This window comes from Meriones unguiculatus, chromosome X, assembly GCF_030254825.1.
Source record: "Meriones unguiculatus strain TT.TT164.6M chromosome X, Bangor_MerUng_6.1, whole genome shotgun sequence".
Classification (NCBI taxonomy): domain Eukaryota; kingdom Metazoa; phylum Chordata; class Mammalia; order Rodentia; family Muridae; genus Meriones; species Meriones unguiculatus.
The window spans coordinates 56,007,884-56,028,646 of NC_083369.1; the positions used below are offsets into that span (position 1 = coordinate 56,007,884).

Genomic DNA, 20,763 nt, shown 5'->3' on the forward strand with positions numbered 1-20,763 from the left:
AAGAAATAAGTACTTTAATCTTTTTCATATGCAAATCTTTCATCTTTATTAAATGGTAAAATTATGTGTATACAACAATATATTTTAAAGTAAAATTTTCTATGATTTATTAGAAAATGACTTATTCGTATACTTATTTGGCGTACATATATACTTTAAGTCCTGTAAACACTTTTACAGGCAAAATAAGGTCATGAGGGAAAAAAATTAAGGAGCCATCATTTTTACTTTGCTCTTACCTTTTACCCTATTGGTAGTTTATCTATTCATCCTACAGAATTTACTTTTGCATGAAACATCTGGAAAGGATTCTGCTAGCAAATCACCCAAGTAGATCATAATTTCATCTAGCATACTATCTTGGGGTCTGGCTTCCTGCTATTTCTCCGATGGGATCCCATTAAACCATAATATCTTTTAAAATACATTTTGCTTTCCAGTTCAAATACTCTTAATTGATTTCTTCATTGATCATATGGCAGTCTATTCCATACTGGAACATTTATGCTATTGGCTCATAAACTCTTACAGAATCAAACTCTGAATTGTTCATTGTACTCCCTTTGTATAGCCTCTATATTCTAGTACTTAGAAACATTAAAATTCATTTCATAATCTAATAAAAATAGCATATGTCATTCTCTGGATGAATAATGAATATATTATCATAACTGATATTAATAGTAAATTTTCAAATAACCTTGACTATGAAACAACTAAAACTTCAAATGGATTATAAAATCACTTTGTGTGAGTGCATTCAATTAGTTTTCCTATTTCAAAGAAGATAAACAGCTGGTTTTACTCCAAAAGTCTTGTATGGAGAAACTGATTAAGTATAAAGAAAGAATTCTCAGATTAAAAGGTTTATATCAAAATAATGTTAGTGAATGAGTACTAACATCATAGATGTCACTAGTTAAGAGCAACGTTCTTGGCGACTGAGTCTATCAGCCAAGGTTTTCAGGTCCTCTCCATGCATTGCCTCCAGGGCTCAGTTTTTTTAATTAAGTTTTTTTTATTAATTACAGTTTATTCACTTTGTATCCCAGTTGTAGACTCCTCCCTCATCTCCTCCCAATCCCACCTCCCCTCCCACATCTCCTCCCATGCCCCTTCCCAAATCCACTGATAAGGTAGGACCTTCCTAACCGCCCCCCTTTCCTCTGACCCTACCCTATCAGGTCTGATCAAGAATGGCTGCATTGTCTTCCTCTGTGGCCTGGTAAGGGTACTCTGCCCTAAGGGAGGGGGGGTGATCAAAGATCCAGCCACTGAGTTCATGTCAGAGACAGTCCCTGATCATTACTAGGGAACCAACTTGGAGACTGATCTGCAATGGGCTACATCTGTGTAGGGGTTCTAAGTTATGTCCATGCATGGTCCTTGGTTGGAGTATCAATCTCAGAAAAGACCCTTGGGCCCAGATTTTTTTGGTTCTCTTGGTCTCCTTTTGGAGCTCCTTTCCCCTCCAGGTCTTTCTATTGCCCTCTTCTTTCCTAAGATTCCCTATACTCTGCCCAAAGTTTGGCTCAGTCTCTACTTCCATACCTTGATCAGCAGGACTTTCTCTGGCATGAGCTCAGTAGCAGGTTCCCTGATTCCCTCCCCTGGAGGGTGCAGCCTTACCAGTCCACAGAGGAAGACAATGAAACCAGTCCTAATGAGACCTGATAGGCTAGGGTCAAACTGAAGGGGAGGAGGACCTCTCCTATCAGTGGACTAGGGCAGGGGCATGAGGGGAGAAGAGGTAGGGAGAATAGGTTTGGGAGAAGATGAGGGAGGGGTCGACAGCCAGGATACAAATTGAATAAATTGCATTAATTGGTAATAATAATAATAATAATAGAAAAAAGAACAATTTCCTATTGCAATCAATTATTGCCTTAATAAAGTATAGATAATGCTTTGTAGGAATATTATTATTTAATAAAACAATGCAGTTGAAATATGTAAAAGCGCCACCTCTCACCTCTCTTTCTGGTTTGAAAGTTTTATTTGACACAGGGGAAAATTACTATTTCTGGGTATCAGAAAAAAAGTTGAACTAGACATTATCAGCAGGGTAAGAAACCTATCATCTTTTAATAAAATTAATGATGAACAAGAAATTCAACCTCAGAGCAAGTCTGTTTTAAAAAAGTTTTCTAATAATATTGTGCAAATTAGAACATCAAGAAATATTTTCTGATATTTTTATAAAATAAGATCTTTATTAGCCTTTTGTATTGGCACAATATTAACAATTTTATTATTGGGGTCATCTCAGTAGACCCTAAATAAAACAAAGTAAAAACATGATAATTTAACCATTAGTAACAGCATAATTAACATATTCAATTTTCAGAGACATATACATTAGTTCTCAAAAATATTGTTGAGTAAGGGATGGCAAGATGAGTCAGTAGGTATAGGCTTCAATTGCTCCTGATGGATTGAGTTCAATCCTCAGGACCCACAGAGTAAAAAAAGAGAAAAATTTCTCCAAGTTGTCCTCTGGACCTGAACCTGTTTGTAATTTTGTGCTTGGACTAACTCTCTTCCCCCCCCCCCTTCTGTTTCTTTTACAGACACACAAAATAAAAATAAATAAATAAATTTAATATGATTTTTTAAATTTTTGAATGAAGTAGTGCTGTGTTTTGTGTATGTATTATGCCTGCTTACTATCAAAATACTATACTACTTGGGGCAGAATGAATAAGGCCAGAAGATATATATATATATATATATATATATATATATATATATATATATGTAGCGACAATGTAAACATGATTCTGTGTTCAAGTAAGTAAAAATTTCAGTGGGCATATTTGCAAAAAGATGAATATAGGAGGGGATCCAATATGGCGGCAATCAGCACACACCATTTTTTGAAAATCAGAGGATCTGAATCTCCGAAATCAGTGAGTGGAGAGCAATCGAAGCCAGAATTGAGACATTTTGGCTTTCTGAAAGAGAAGGGACACTACCAAAGCAGAGAACACTGACAGATTCAGATCAGGTGCATGGACTTCTCTGGGAACAGGGAGGGGCACTTCCCTTGTTAGGGTCTCCCACTTCCTCAGGGGAGCCTACATACAGCGCCAGGGAGCTGAGCACAAAATTCACTGCCTGGGGACTGAGACAGCAGAGGCAGGTCTTCTAGCTCCTCAGCCATGGCAGGCAGCTGTACCCACTTGCTGAACACCAGCACATGGAGCACACATCCATGGAGGCCTCACCTTGCTGAGCACCCTCTTGTGGAGCCCCACCAAAGCTTCTACCCCGCAGGAGCTTTAGCCCCATGGAGCACCTGAACCACAGGAGCACCCATCTGCAGAAATCTCACCCTCAGAGCACATGCCCACTGAGTGCCCGCCACAGAGTCCCAGATCTGCAGTACAATCCTTCCCGAGTCCCAAGTCTGCAAGCGGCAGTACTGACTCCACAGGGCCTCCCAGCCATTGATTGTATGGACCATCGAACCCCTCAGTGACAGAGAGCCAGCTGAACAGCCACCAAAGCCCAGAAGACCTGCAAAAAACACCCAGGTACACCAGATATTGAGCCACCAAGATCTATGGGCCACTTTAGTGGCTCCCCAGGACCTACCAGCAAGCACCAGCAAGAACCCCTGTTCTGAAGCCACAGCTGGACTTCCTAGCACAACAGCTGCAGCACCACTGAGCTGACTGAGCTTAACCTGCCATATTTGACTCAGTAGGTCCAATCCGGCCAGTAGAGAACAGGAAGAACCCCTGTGCTTTTCAATTTGGCCTGCTAGAGAGTGAGTGTGCCCTCCAGTGCTACAGAACCGCAGATTCAGGGTGCTTCTAAGCTAGAAGCCAGACATCAGACCCCTCCCTCCCACAAAACCACTGTGGGAAACAAAGGACCTCCTGGGACATTGAAGCCCCTGCTCTGTGGATCTACCAGTGGAGTTTAGGCAAATAACACCTGGAACACAGTTAGAGAAGAATACCAGTAACCTGTAGGCCACAGATGTACTCAGGGAATCTTCAGCCACAATCATCAACAGCACTTGTGATATCTTAAGCACCTGCGACCCCTTCGGTGCCTGCAAGATGCCCTTCTCTCACACTGAAGGCCTCTACATTGCCAAGCACCCTGTTCCTCAGGGCACACTATCACACACATGCACGCTCACACTCTTCCCTGCATTTGTCCTTCTGCACCTGCAGACCTTCCTGCCACAGGTAGAGCTGAAACAATAACGCACATGCTGAAACCACGCTGGACCTGTCTCATTTTCCTGAAGAAGTCTCCAGACACCAGAGAAAGACCAGTCTGATCTGCAGAATCCAGAAACAAACAGTGAACATTACAGATAACCAAACGGCCAGGGGTCAGCAAAAGAATACATCCAACATAAATGAAGACATCATGGCTTCACTGGCAACCCCCAAAATTAATGGATACTCCAACTCATCGGAAACATAAGAAAATGACTTTAAAGCTACGCTTATCCAGTTACTAGAGGCACATAAAGAGGAAACGAACAAATCTCTCAAAGAATTGCCACCCAAGTGGAGGCAAAGAAAGAAGAAATGAATGAAGCTCTCAAAGATACACAGGCAAATATAGCCAAACAAATGGAGAGACAAGTAGAGGCACAATTAGTGACATATAGAGAGGAAACAAACAAAAAATAGAGACCATCTTGGAGACACAGGTATCCACATACACACAGATGAAAGAAATGGTGCAAGGCATGAAAACAGAATTAAAATCAATAAAGAAAATACAAACATAGAAAACTCTGGAGCTGGAAAACTTAGAGAAAAGAGAAAGAACCACAAAGCTAAGCATCACCAATAGCATACAAGAGATGGAAGAGAGAATCTCAGGTGCTGAAGATACATTCTCAGAAATTGATACTTCTCTCAAAGAAAAAATAATATCTGAAAAATCCCAAACACAAAACATCCAAGAAATCAAGGGTGCCATGTAAAGGCAAAATCTAAAAATAATAGGAATTGATGAAAAAGAAGATTCCAGGCTCCAAGGTCCAGAAAATATTTCAAGAAAATAATAGAAGAAAATTTTCCCAACCTACAGAAAGAGATGTCCATAAACATACAAGACGCCTACAGAACAACAAATAGACTAGATCAGAAAAGAAAGTCCTCATGCCACATCATAATCAAAACACTTAATATACAGAACAAAGAAAAGATATTAAAAACAGCAAGGGAAAAAAGGCCAAGTAACATATTAAGGCAGACCTATTAGAATCACACCAGACTTCTCATCAGAAGGACCTGGGCAAATATCACACAGGCTTTAAGGGACCACAGATGCCAACCTAGACTATTATAACCTGCAAATCTTTCAATCAACATAGATGGAGAAAACAAAATATTCCGTGACAAAATTACATTTAAGCAATATCTAAACAGTAAATCAGCCCTACAGAAGATACTAGATGGAAAACTCCAATCCAACAAAAACAACTACACCCAAGAAAATATAGGGTACAGATAAGTTCCCAACAAAAATTAAAATCCAACGAAAACAATTTCACCCAAGAAATATAGGATACAAAAAAGTTCCCAACAAAAATTAAAAGAAAACAAGCAATGAACCACAGTAAGAACACCAACTCCACAATAATAGGAACTAATGTTCAGTGGGCTGCAGCACCACTGAGCTGACTGAGCTCAACCTGCCATATTTGACTCAGTAGGTCCAATCCGGCCAGTAGAGAACAGAAAGAACACCTGTGCTTTTCAATTTGGGCTGTTTGAGAGTGAGTGTACCCTCCAGTGCTACAGAACCCCAGATTCAGGGTGCTTCTAAGCTAGAAGCCAGACATAAGACCCCTCCCTCCCACAAAACCACTGTGGGAAGCAAAGGACCTCCTGCGACATTGAACATCAATGGTTATCTATTATCTATAAACATCAATGGACTCAACTCTCCAATAAAAAGACACAGACTAACAGAATGGGTGAGAAAACAGGATCCAACATTCTGCTTCATCCAAGAAACACACCTCTGCAACAAAGATAAACACTACCTCAGAATAAAGGGCTGGAAAACCATTTTCCAAGCAAATGGACCCAGAAGACAAGCTGGAGTAGCTATCCTAACATCTAATAAAATAGACTTTCAACCAAAATTAATCAAAAAAGAAGAGGTGGACCACTACATTCTCATTAAAGGAAAAATCCACCAAGAGCACATCACAATTCTGAACATCTATGCCCCAAAAATAAGAAAGCCTACATCCATAAATGAAACATTATTAAAATTTAAATCACACATCGATCCCAATACCTTAATAGTGGGAGACTTCAACACTCCACTGTCACCAAGGGACAGATCATCTAGACAGAAGCCAAATAGGGAAATAAAGACACTTAATAAAGGTCTTAATTCAAATGAACCTAATAGATGTCTACAGAACCTTTCACCCAAACTCAAAGGAGTATACATTCTTTTCAGTAATTCATGGAACTTTCTCCAAAATAAACCATATAGTTGATCACAAAGCAAGGCTCAACAGATTCAAGAATATTGAAATAATCACCTCTATTCTATCTGACCACCATGTACTAATGCTGGACCTAAACAACATTGGAAATAGCAAAAAACCTACATGCACATAAAAATTTAACAACTTGATACTCAATGACAGCTGGATTAAGGATGAAATAAAGAAAGAAATTACAGACTTCATAGAATTCAGTGAAAAGAAGGTACAACATACTCAAATTTATTGGAAACAATGAAAGCAGTGCTCAGAGAAAAATTCATAGTACTAAGTGATTTCAAGAAGAAATTTGTGACATCTCATACAAGCAACTTAATGGCCCAAATGTAAACCCTAGGAAAAAAAAAAGAAAGAAAAAGAAACAGCCAAGAAGAGCAGGTGGCTGGAAATAATCAAATTCAGGGCTGAAACCAATCAATTAGAAACAAATAAAACTATTCAAAGAATCAATGAAACCAAGAGCTGGTTGTTTAAGAAAATCAACAAGAGAGACAAACCCTTAGGCAAACTAACTAAACAGCAGAGAGAAACTATCCAAATCAGCAAAATCAGAAATGAAAGGGGGGACATAACTACAAACACTGACGAAAACCAAACAATTATTAGGTCGGGCTACAAAAGCCCATATGCCAAAAAATTCAAAAATCTAAATGAAATGACAAATTTCTTGATAGATTCCATCTACCAAAATTAAATCAAGATCAGGAAGAAAGATTAAACAGCGTTCTGTCCCCCAAGGAAATTGAAGCAGTCATCAACAGTCTCCCTTCCAAAAAAAGCCCTTGGCCAGATGGTTTCGGTGCAGAATTCAACCAAACTATCAAAGAAGTGCTAACTCCAATTCTAGTCAAATCATTCCACAAAATAGAAACAGAAGGAAAATTACCAAACTCAATCTATGAAGCCACAATCACCTTCATACCTAAATCATGCAAAGACCCAACAAAAAAAGAGAACTTCAGACCTATCTCTCTTATGAACATTGATGCAAAAATTACTCAATAAAATACTTGCAAACTGAATCCAAGAACACATCAAACATGCAAGGGTGGTTCAGTATACAGAAACTGTCAATGTAATCCACCATATGAATGAACTAAAGGAGAAAAAGCACATGGTCATCTCCTTAGATGCCAAAAAAAAAACATTTGACAAAGTCCAACACCCATTCATGTTTAAAGTCTTGGAGAGATCAGGGATACAAGGCACATACCTAAACATAGTAAAAACAATAAACAGCGAGTCTATAGCCAACATCAAACTCAATGGAGAGAAACTTAAATCAATCCCACTGAAATCACGAACAAAGCAATGCTTCCCACTCTCTCCATACCTCTTCAACATAGTACTTGAAGTCCTAGCTAGAGCAATAAGAGAAGTAAGGGAGATCAAGAGGATACAAATTTGAAAGGAAGAAGTCAAAGTTTCACTCTTTGCAGATGATATGATAGTATACCTGAGTGACTCGAAAAATTCGACCAGGGAACTCCTTCAGATGATAAACACTTTCAGTAAAGTGGCTGGATACAAAATTGACTCAAAAAATTCAGAAGCCCTCCTGTATACCCAAGGCAAAAAGGCCAAGAAAGAAATCAGGAAAACAACACCCTTCACAGTAGCCACTAATAACATAAAGTACCTTGGGGTGACTCTAACCAAGCAGGTGAAATACCTTTTTGAAAAAACTTTAAGTCTCTGATGAAAGAAACTGAAGACAGCATCAGAGGATGGAAAGATCTCCCATGCTAATGGATCAGTAGAATTAGCATAGTGAAAATGGTCATTCTCGCAAAAGCAATCTACAGATTCAATGTAATTCCCATCAAAATACCAACACAATTTTTACAGACCTTGAAAGAAAAATTATCAACTTCATAGAGAAAGAAAAAACACAGAATTTCCAAAATGATCCTGTATAACAACAGATCATCTGGAGGTATCTCTGTCCCTGATCTCAAGCTGTACTACAGAACAATAGTACTAAAAACTCCATGGTATTTGCATAGAAAAAGAAAGGAGGATCAATGGAACTGAATAGAAGAGCCAGAAATAAACCCACATACCTATGAATACTTGATTTTTGACAAAGAAGCCAAAACCATTCAATGGAAAAAAGACAGCATATTCAACAAATGGTGCTAGACCAACTGGATGTCTATATGCAGAAAAATGAAAACAGAGCCACATTCATCACCCAGCACAAAACTAGAGTACAAGTGGATCAAAGACCTCAATATAAAACCAGATACTCTAAATCGGTTAGAAAAAAGAGTGGGGAAGATCCTAGGACTCATTGGCACAGGAGACAACTACCTGAACAGAACACCATCACCACAGGTTCTAAAATCAACAATCAATGAAACTGAAACCTCAGAAACTGAAAAGCTTCTGTGAAGCAAAGGACACCATTGTCAGAACAAAACGATAGCCTACATATTGGGAAAGGATCTTCATCAACCCTACATCTGACAGAGGGCTGATATCCAGAATATATAATGAACTAAAGAAGATAAAAAGCAATAATTCAAGCAATCCCATTAAAAAATGGCGTATGGATCTAAACAGAGAATTCTCTGTAAAAGAATATAGAATGGAAGAGAAACAGTTAAAGAGCTCCTCAACATCCTTAGCCATCAGAGATATGCAAATCAAAACCACCCTGAGATTTCACCTTACACCCATCAGAACCACTAAAATCAAAAACTCAAATGACAACACATGCTGGAGAGGATGTGGAGAAAGGGGAACCCTCATCCATTGCTGGTGGGAATGCAAACTTGTACGACCACTTTGGAAATCAATCTGGCACTTTCTCAGACAATCAGGAATAGTGCTTCCTCAAGATCCAGCTATACCACTCCTAGGCATATGTCCAAAAGATGCTCAAGTACACAACAAGGACATTTGCTCAACCATGTTTGCAGCAGCTTTATTCGTAATAGCCAGAACCTGGAAACAATCCAGATGTCCCTCAATGGAGGAATGGATACAGAAATTGTGGTACTTTTACACAATGGAATACTACTCAGAAATTAAAAACAAGGAAATCATGAATTTTGCAGGCAAATGGTGGGATCTAGAAAAGATCATCCTGAGTGAGGTATCCCAGGAGCAGAAAGACACACATGGTATGTACTTACTTATAAGTGGGTACTAGACATATAAGATAGGATAAACATACTAAAATCTGTACACCTAAAGAAGCTAAACAAGAAAGAGGACCCTGAGTAAGATGATCAATCCTCACCTAGAAAGACAAAGGGGATCGACATTGGAAGTAGGAGAACTTAAGTAACAGGACAGGAGCCTACCGCAGATGGCATCTGAAAGACTCCACCTAGCAGTGTATCAAAGCAGATGCTGAGACTCATAACCAAACCTTTGGCAGAGTGCAGGGAATCACATAAAAAAAGTGGGAGTTAGTATGACCTAGAGGGGACAGGAGCTCCACAATGACCAAATATATCAGGGTACAGGGGTCTTCTATGACACTGTTTCTCCAACCAAGGACCATGCATGGATATAACCTAAAACCCCTGCTCGAATGTAGCCCATGGTAGCGCAATATCCAAGTGGGTTCCTTAGTAAGGGGGACAAGGATTATTTCTGACATGAACTCAATGACTGTGTCATTGAGCTTCCTCCCTCCCCAGTGATGGGAGGAGCAGTCTTGCTAGGCCACAGATACCTAAAGATACCTGATAAGCTAGGGTCAGATGTAAGGGGAGGAAGATCTCCCCTATCAGTGGACTTGGAAGGGGGCAGGGAGGAGATGAGAGAGTGAGGGTGGTACTGGGAGGGAAAGAGGAAGGGGGTTACAGCTGGGATACAAGTGAATGACCTGTGATTAAAATAAAAAAAATAAAAAAAATTAAAAAGATGAAGGTATTTCTAAAAGTTCCTATATGAGCCAAACTAGTAAAGAAATAACCACATGAATTGCAAAACAGTATATCTAGCCTCAAAGATTCTAATTTAGGTCCAGGGGGATCTAATCAACCACTTTGTTGCAGTAAAGATAAAATATTTTGACAGCAAATGCTATTCTGATAAAATGGAATTTTCAATTACTCTGTGAACATCTGGTCCTTGCTACAATTTCTGGAGCCTAGCAGCACACTGCTTTGCAATGTCACAAGAGAATTCCCTGTTTTGCCAAGAGATTAATAGAAATGAGTGTTTGGAAATTTAGTGAGGTGAAAGGTAAGTCAGAGGGAAAGATAAGGAAATAAATAAAGAAGTTCACTCACTGAATCATAATTTCATTAAAAGACTAGAGAAAATGAAATTTTTCACACTGTTCAAGTGTTGAGGGTGCAAACATTAATATACTTGTGGTTGATAATAGTCTTTGCATGAAATGAAGACTATGGCACATTTTCATGGCAATGTTGTGGTAGCAGGCACATTCAGTATACACCAAGTTCTGATTCATGTTTTACACAGAAAATATTTAAGTGATGAGTTTCATGGACAAACAAGTAAAATGTACAACTTAATGCTTCCCTGCTAAAACTTCTTCCCCAAATAAAACAATGATTATCTGGCATTTGGGTGTTTTTGGATGCGAGAAGCAGATTGTCACTATAAATTTCTGTGTATTACTTCTATTTGATACCAGTTAGCATGGGAAGGAAACCAAGTCAGTATTGTAGTGAGCTCTAAAGTAGGCACATATTTGACCAATTACACTCATTTTTTTCAGTAGATTAATTTATAATCAGTAATTACAATTGTAAAGAAGGAAATTGAGTGTGATTTTGAAACAATTTACTTGGACTTGGAACTAGTATGAAGTTCTAAGATAGGATCCCCATAAACTTTAGTTTTATATCCATATTACACATTTAAGCATATTGCAATATCCACATCACCACAAATGTCCTTGCAAAAAAAGCAAAAGTCTACTAACCTCAGCACTATTCATCTCAAAGAAAAATTTGCTAACGAGAGATTGAATCTGGTAATATCCTCAATTAGACAATAAAATCGTGAGCCTCAGCCATTTCCCCCCTCCCACCCAATTTTCAATTTTAGGCATTAAAGGAATCAGGTTCTTATCTTCTCAAGAAGGTGGTAAATGTGCTGAATAAAATCAGATGAGGAATGCACTGGTTAAGATATGTGATTGGTCTTTTTGCCAGCCCACAAAAGAAAAAGATCCAGGCAGTTCTGATGGAACCTGATAGGCTAGGGTCAAAAATTAGAGGAAGAGGACTTTCCTTATCGGTGGACCAGGGGAGAGGGATAGGGGAGCAAGAGGGAGTGGGGTGGTACCTGGAGGAGATGAGGGAGGTACTACAACCAGGATACATAGTGAATAAATCATAAAATAATAATAATAATAATAATAATAGAAAAATAAGGGACAGAAAGAAAATCAGTGAAAACATAATGAATAAAATGAAAAGAGAGAGAGAGAAAGAGAGATGTGATTTGGATGCCTAAGCTCAGCACCAAATCATCTCAGGAGCTCATTTAGAAGAGAAGCTTTAACAGATGTGACAACACTTACTTGTTCTCAAGGTATTTTGAGACCAATTGAGACATAATATTTTAAACAACACAGTGTGTCAGGAGGAAACGCAGGATAATGGAAGCCCCATTATCTTCCTTTCCAGAAAGCCACAACAGAGATCCACAGGACTAGGGGACAAACCTAGATAAGCCATATTAATTCATGGGCATGATGGATGGCAAATAAATTTGGAATTCTGTAGCCACCAAGGAAGTAAGCTCAGCAAGTTCACCCACCACCTGACCTAATTTCAAACTTAAGAGAGATGCCATGGTTGATAGGGATGTAGAGAGCAGAGATTCTTGTTATTCCTGTGTTGCCATTTTGACTCAGCCCACAAATAGTTTTATATGAAGTAATCAAAACACAATCCAAATGCTACAGTGACTGAACATCCAGGTTTTGTCTTCTGAATTTCAGTCTTTTAAGTAGTCTCCTTCCTTCATTGAACATAATGATTCTGGGGTTTTTATGCCTAGAAAGATTCTCATAGAAAAGCTATTGAAAAATAAGATATTTGGACCTATACTCAAGACTGAAAACTCCCTTGTCATTCACACTGAGCATTCTAAATGTTGTAGCAAAGTTATAAAAGCAAATGCTGAAGAAACTTAGGACATTACAATGAAGCCTGCGTCTCTACTGTTTCTCAAAATGAGTGGACCAAATATAATTTGTACCTCCTTAAATATTGACAATACAATATGAGAACATATAACAAGCCATTTCTGACTGCTCAAGGAAAAAATAATGGGTGCATAAAATCTTTTTTATCCTGAAAAAAAATCTTTTTTTTTCCTGGGATTTCTCATCAAATACATGTTTCCACATGTGCAGAAAAAGAGGTCATACTAATGTTAATGGTCATAAGTCATAAGAAAGACCCACAGTTATGACATCCAAGGGGAATCAAACTCCCCAATACAGTGGTATAAGACTTTAACCTTTATTGGTTGCAGTTGGTACGATGTTACAATGGTTTTCACAAACAAAAAGAAGTGTCAGATTCAGAGTTTTGTCTGGAATTCAAGATCAGGCATGTATGTTGAATTCTCTCAGTGAGTGCCTTTCGACCAGTGAGCCTTAAGATTAAATAAGATACACTTACATGAACGTAGGTTTAAGACAATAAACACTATAAAAAAACTTTGGAGTGCTAATAATCAGCCCAAGTTAGTTGGTGTCACAGTTCTTGTGGCAAGGCTGAGTAGATTTGAGATATACAGTTACATATTTTTATAAAACCATCAGAAACTGTAGGGTATCACAAGGTAAAGACTGAGATATAAACAAGAATTCAGTTTATTTTGCTATTTAAACTGAAAAGGACCAGCTGAAGATTTGGTTTAAAGTTTAACCATTGCTGGAAAAATAAAAAAATATGAAAATATGAGCATGTAAATAAAATACCAAATTGTAAAAATTTTGTCAAAATGATATAGAAAAATGTGTGCCTATGTGTACGAATGTGTATGAAAGCATCGGTTTTTTTTTTGTTGTTGTTGTTTTCTTTTTTTGTAAGGGATTCTTTGGATACTGTCACATATGTGTTTTCTAATATTATCACTGTTAACTCGGTCTACACCATACATAATGCCACCCATAGGTAAGAAACACTCAGAACATCTAGCTTCAACCCAGTGATACTGTTTTCCTAGAGAAATGTGACAAAAATTAAGATATTGGTATAGCCAGGCATATAGTGATGATCAATTATGACTGTTTTCTTTCCTAGAGTCATTTCATTTTAGAGAGCAGCTAACAGAAAACCTTTCTGATCTAAATAAAGAAAGCATTTCTTTGAGATACACATGACTAGGAAATGATACGTATCTGTCTGTATCCTCTGAGAATTAAATTGCTTCTGATTCAGCTATATAAATGTTGAATTTTTTTTATCCTCATCCATACAGTAACATTTCCCAGAAAGTATATTATCTCTGCCTATGTCACCACTCACCAATTAAGAAAAGAGCTAGGGTACAATTGGTAGTGACCTCTCTATATTATAGACTCTGACATTTGAATTTCCTGAGGAGGGAATGGATTAGACAATTTAATAGAATTTACAGTGGCTATTTTTTTTTTCATGAAAAACATTTTGTTTTGTGAATCATGCATTTTTTGATTCATTTAGTAAACCAAAACAAAAGAGTTTAATGATGTTTATAGTAAAATGAGACAGCTGAAGACCAGCACATAATCACCATATTTTGTTTTCTCATCTTTAAGACTTTTAGCAGTAGGGCTTCCAGCTGAGCATGAGACTAGCTTTTCTCAAGACATAACCATGCATTCTGAATCTTCACTGAACGTAAACACCAAATTGAATTCATACTTCTTAATTGGAAAAGACAGGGGTTTTTTTTTGCATACTATCAGTAAAATATTGAAAATGACATTTGTGCCCAAGTCCATATGAACAATCTGCCTCAGCTCATTTCTGCTAGTGTTGTTTAATACAGTGGTTTTTGCCTAACACAGTTTTAAAGAGCACCAATTTCACAGATGTGAACTCAGTGGTGGCTCTTGATCACCTCCCCCTGAGAGGAGAGCAGTCTTGCCAGGCCACATCGGAGGACAATGCAGACCAGTCCTGATCAGACCTGATAAGCTAAGGTCAGAAGGAAGGGGAGGAGGACCTCCCCTATCAGTGGACTTGGAGAGAAGCATGGGAGGAGATGAGGTAGGGAGGGTGGGATGGGAAAGGAATGATGGAGGGGGCTACAGCTGGTATACAAAAGGAGTAAACTGTAATTAATATATAAAAATAAAAATTTAATTTAAAAAAAGGGCACCAATTTTTAAAAGTACTTGTGTCTGAGTTCATAAAAATGCATTCTCTTCGTACATAAGGATATGGCTCCTCACATGTGCTTTGAGACTCACTTCCCTATAACTGGTTTTGTATTGACTCAGTCACATTCTCTTAGCCTGTCTCTCCTGTAAGCAATCAACACTGACTTCTGCAGTAGCTCCACGGCTTTGGAATAGCTGCGTTGTAGGTAAAATGGAAAGTCTAGCATATTCTATCTTCAGGAAAGACTACATAATCTGGAGGCAGAAAAGAGTCTCTGGAGTAAGCTATTCAGACCAGTAGAGAAATAAACTCCACCCCTCTGGTCTCATTGGAGTTGTGTTCTTTGTAATCTAATCGATAAGTTGAATCCATGCACTATAGCATAAACAGCCATTTACTCCTGGTGAGAAAGCATCTGCTTACTTCCTATGTGCTCATTGCTGTTATTATTAAAGATACTGTGGAAGCTCTCAGATTATAAAGTGCCCCCCAACATTATATTACACAAGGAGTTAGATTTATGTATGACACCTCAAAACTCTGTAGATGCTGCTAACATGTGAACTAACTAATAACATATGGGCTGCAGTAAAGTAGTGCAATGTACCTAGAAAGACTCTGGCTACTTTGGAACACATGGTTTCAACTTAAAATTGTCCAGACCTTACCATGGTCAGGCATCTGAGATCCCATGGAGGTCACGCTGGTGTTCAGCACATCATTCACAGCAGTATCACAGTACAGGCTCCTCTGGACATCATGCTCACTGTCAGTCTGGTCACTCTCCTCATGCCCACTATCCTTCAGGCTGTTGCCCTCTAGGTCCTTGAAGGTGGAACTGCTGGGATGAAGAAAGCATGTTAATTTACAATTGTGATATATCTGATTTTTAAAGTCTTTCTTAGCCAGGATGATGTCAGCTCTGTAAGAAGGCCAGGAGTGGCTAGATTGTCCAAAAGGGTAGAAATATGGATGAGAGACATTTCTGTTAGAAGATAATGAAACTTAATAATACAAAGAGATTTTCATTATTGAATACTGATACAGTTATTTTTTTTTCATTTGCTTCTTTATTGGGCATCACGGAAGGCAAGGTGGTTAGAGATCAGAATCTAAAACCATTTTTAAAAAATGTCATTTCCCTTTTTTTCTATTCTTACACAATTAAAGTCAAATAGAAATAGCTAATGTTTTCTGAGAAATTACTGTTTGTGAGTTACTGTTTTAACTTATAGTCAACTTAGTGTTAACTTAATGTTCAATATTAACTTTCTAAGCAATACTGGCTGTGTGAGGAAAGGTGATAATATTATTCCTATTTATAGATGAGATAACAGAGATGTGCAAAAGTTAAATAATATGCCCAAGGTCACACTGCTGGCAAAAAAAAGTGTAGCACATCTAAGATCAAACCCAGTTTGTCAAATTTCAGTGCTTAAATCTTAACTATTATGTAACTTGCTTCTCTAGAGATATCTACTAATCAGAAACAATAAAAAGCAAAAATGGCAGAAATAGAGGTAGTGTAATTAAAATTAAAAGGATGATCAGGGTTAGAGAAACCAGGTTAATCTCTTCCTTGTATGATTACTTGTTCTATTTTTGAAATGGTCTCATTCTGTACTCCAGGCTGACGTGGAACTTGATATATATCCCACACTGATCTTTGAACTTGTGATAAGCCCTTTTGACAGTCTCTTCCTGAATCTAGAGATTACAAATCTAAACTACCACATCTGGCTTCCTTGCCAGTTTTGAGTAAAAACAGCAGAGGAATTAGTTCAAAGAAAAGGTGAGGAAACCACTGGTGCATGGACAATGTTTGAGCTAATTTTATATGTCTATTTGACTATACCATGGATGATCCAGGTAGGTAGTTAACCCTTATTTCAGAATGTGTCCTTGAGTGTGTTAGCTGAAGAGATTAGCATTTAGATTGAAGAACTGAGTAAAGGATGTATCTTTTCCAGTGTTGGTTGGACTCATCCAATCTACTGACGAAGGTCTGAAAAGAACAATAAGCAAAATGTTGAATATCCTTTCTGCTTGAACTGGGACATCAATATTCTCCTATATTAAGAGTTCTTCATTTTCAGGATTCCAGGCTGACAGAAATCTCTAAAACTGATTCTCTAATTCTTAGGTTTCCATATTTTAGCATCAGCTGCTCTGGCCTTCTAGCTTACTGGAGACAGAGCAAAAAAATTCTTAAGACTATACAACTGCATGACTCAATGTCTTAAACTTTGAATATTTACAGGTCTGCCTCTCAGAGACATTAAAATGTTCACTATATGTGATGATGAGCTTTGCCATGGACACAAGGATACACTGGTACTCTGCACATTTGTTCTAGAAGAAGCACATAAAATTAACACATAACCAACTGGGAGGTATGTCCAAATCACCATCAGTTGAGAACAATGTTACACATTCTTTCACCAGTATTCTGTAACATAGTGTGTAAGAAAAAGCACCTAATTTGGAGTCATTAGGGCAAGTGATAACCTGCATTCTGCCACTTTGTTTGGCTCTGGGCTCCATATCCAATCCTTGAACTCTTTGCTTTGATAAAGCCTTCCTCAGAAGACCATTCTAGGAGATCAACAGAGGTAAAACATCAGGGACTGGGGGGTAGGGGTTGCAGAGACGGATACATGGAGAAGACCTAGAAACTCTGCTCAGATGTAGCCCATAAGCAGCTCACTCTCAATATGCGCTACCTTGTAAGGGGAGCAGGAGTTGTCTCTGACATGGACTCAGTGGCCAACTCTTTGACCTCCTCCTCCTGCAGGGAGGGAGAGCAGCCTTGACAGGCCACAGAGGAAGATGATGCAGTCATTCCTAATGGGAACTTATAGGCTAGGGTCAGATAGCAGGGGAGGAGGACAACCCCTATCATTGGACTAGGGGAGGGACATAGTGAGACAGGGAGGAGATGAATGAGGGGAATACAGCTGGGATATAAAGTGAATAAATTGTAATAAATAATAAATAATTTTTAATAAAAAGAAGAGCATTATAATGACTCAGTAAGATAATTTGCATGATGGACTGGATCTAGAGTCCCTTCACATATTTAACATATGTAGTGCTTGCTCTTTTATGTGGATCTTCCAGCAACCGGAGCAGAAGCTCTCTCAAACTCTGATGCCTCCATTTGGATCCCAGTCCCCTAAATGAGCTGCCAAATCTTGTCTCAGTGGAAATGGATGCGCCTAGTCCTGCAGTGATTTAATATGCAAATATGAGTTGGTACCCATGGTAATCCTCCTTCTCTGAGGAGAAGGGGAGGAGAGAACGTGGAGGAGGAGTATGCGAGGGGGGACTAGGGGCTACACTCAGAATGTAAAGCGAATAAATAAATAAATTTTTAAAAAGGAAAAGAAGATACATTGCATGAAGACCGAGATAGAAATAGATGTTCAATGAAATTATCATTATGAAATATGATCACTATTCTGTGTTGTAATACCTCATATTACAAATAAATAGTATGGCCATAGTATTTTATGGGATTGGTATAAGAATTTTTATATTTATTTAATGAATGTTTCTATCTTCTGTAAACAATTGTCAGCCAATGTCCATTATGCCATTTCTCCTAAACTTCGAGAACAGAAAAATATCTCTCCTATCAAATATATGTCCTTGCTTTTTTGAATGATAAAGGCTGTATGACCTGATGCACTTTTCACTTTGGCTTAGCTTCTCAATACCTTCAAAGTAAGAATAATGTTTACAGGGTCAGATGGAAGGGGAGGAGGTCCTCCCCTATCAGTGGACTTTGGAAAGGGGCAGGGAGGAGATGAGGCAGGGAAGGTGGGATTGGGAGGGAATGAGGGAGCAAGATACAGCAGGGATACAGAGTTAACAAACTGTAATTAATATTAAAAAATAAAAAAGAATTAAAAAAAAGAAAATCAAAACAAAAAAGAATAATGTTTAATTGCACTGAGTTATCTCCCTGGAAGCTGGTGATCTCTATGTCACTTCACCTAATTGCTTTTCAATCTGCATTTTTAAATTTTCGTCTTCCATTTTGTATTCATCAGAATGCTGCAACCCACCTCTGGGCTTCTGAAGGCTTTTTTTTTTTCCAGGTAAAAGAGAAAAATATATCAAAACTGTGAAGGATTAGCTGATATGATCTAAGGAACAGCTGGGTGAGTAAAAGTAGAAAAAACAAAGGTATAGCCACTACCCCCTCAAACCTCAGATAGTTAATTCATTTAAAGATCAGTTTGCCCATCTGACAAACTAAGTACTGCTTACTGTGCTCTTGTAAGGACATTTAGTGGCTTAATGAATGGATTTGTGTAAGGCAGTTTAAAAACCAGTGAGCAAGATGCTGCAAACAGTAAAACAGCCTGGTAAATGGCTACTCACCTAAAACAAATAACGATTTATGCCATGCATTAAAAAATGCTGATTTCACTTAGTTTATTACCTGTGTACCTCTTGGGAGATGAGAGACTTGTAAAACAACTTTTGTGGGATAATAAATTAAGGAGACCTGTTTCTAATGGTATTGTAAATGAAAATGTTTCTATTACTGCTCTGGTGGCCAGCAGGGGGACAAGTACATTTTAAAAAGCCTGTAACAGCCATCTGCTTATCTGTAACCTTCACTGTTTGCACCTAGCTAAAGCAAAAAGACAACTAAAGGAGATCACAGGGAAACAAATCGGAAAGGAAGAAGTCAAATTATCAGTGTTTGAAAATGATATGAGAGTATACATGAGCGACCCCAAAAATTCAACCAGAGAACTCCTTCAGCTGATTAACACCTTCAGCAAAGTGGATGGATACAAAATTAACTAACTAAAAAAAAAAAAAAATTAGTAGCCCTCTTGTATAGGAAAGACACAGGTCTGAGAAGGAAATCAGAGAAACTACACCCTTCACAATAGCAACTAATAACATCAGGTGCCTTGGTATTACTCTAACCAAGACAGTGAAAGACTTGTTTGAAAAAAACTTCAAGTCTCTGAAGAAAGAAATTGAAGATGATATCAGAAGATGGAAAGATCTCCTGTGCTCATGTATTGGTAGGATTAACACAGTGAAAATGTCCATCCTGCCAAAAGAAATCTACAGATTCAATGCAATTCCCATCAAAATAACAATACAGTTCTTTACAGAACTTGAAGGAACAATTCTCAATTTCATATGGAAAAAAAATCCAAAACAAAACCAGAATAGCTAAAACAATCCTGTACAATAAAAGATCCTCTGGAGGTATCTCCATCCCAGACCTCAAGCTGTACTATAGAGCAACAGAAATAAAAACTGCAGGGTACTGGCGTAGAAACATACTGGAAGATCAATGGAATTGAATCAAAGACCCAGATATAAATCCAAATAGTACTGACACTTAATTTCTAGGAAAGAAACCAAAACCATAACCATACAATGGAAAATTGAGAGCATCTTCAACAAATGGTGCTGGTCTAAACAGATGTCTACATGTAGAAAAAATGCAAATAGACCCATACCCTGAACAATACTAAACTCCACCTGGATCAAAGTTATTAGCATAAAACCAGACACACTAAATCTATTGGAAGAAAAAGTAGGGAAAAGCCTTGAGTTGGCACAGGAGACAACTTCCTGAACAGAACACCAACAGCACAGGCTCTAAGAGCAACAATCAATACATGGGACCTCATGAAACTGAAAAGCATCTAAAAAAAGAACACTGTCATCAGAACAAAATGAGAGCCTACAGACTGGGAAAGGAACTTCACCAAACCTATTTCTGACAGAGGGCTAATATCTGGAATCTATAAAGAACTCAAGAAGTTAAAAAGCAAAAATCAAGTAATCCAATTTAAAAAAAAAAAAAACTGGGATACAGAGCTAAACAGAGAATTTCCAATAGATGATTATAAATCACAGAGAAAAAACTTAAACACATACTCAATGTCCTTAGTCATCAGT

The 20,763-nt window shown here is 38.0% G+C and overlaps 1 protein-coding gene across 2 annotated transcripts in view; it reads right to left on the bottom strand.

Annotated features, from left to right (window-relative positions):
* The window catches only part of Pcdh19 (protocadherin 19), a 162,427-nt gene that overhangs the window by 60,591 nt on the left and 81,073 nt on the right, over positions 1-20,763 (bottom strand). The window contains exon 4 of one of the 2 annotated variants that reach the window (XM_060375701.1): positions 15,489-15,658. In XM_060375701.1, coding sequence (XP_060231684.1) covers positions 15,489-15,658 — 170 coding nt within the window. Of the gene's footprint in view, positions 1-15,488; positions 15,662-20,763 lie in introns of both variants that reach the window. The other variant, XM_060375699.1, reaches the window with a different exon arrangement.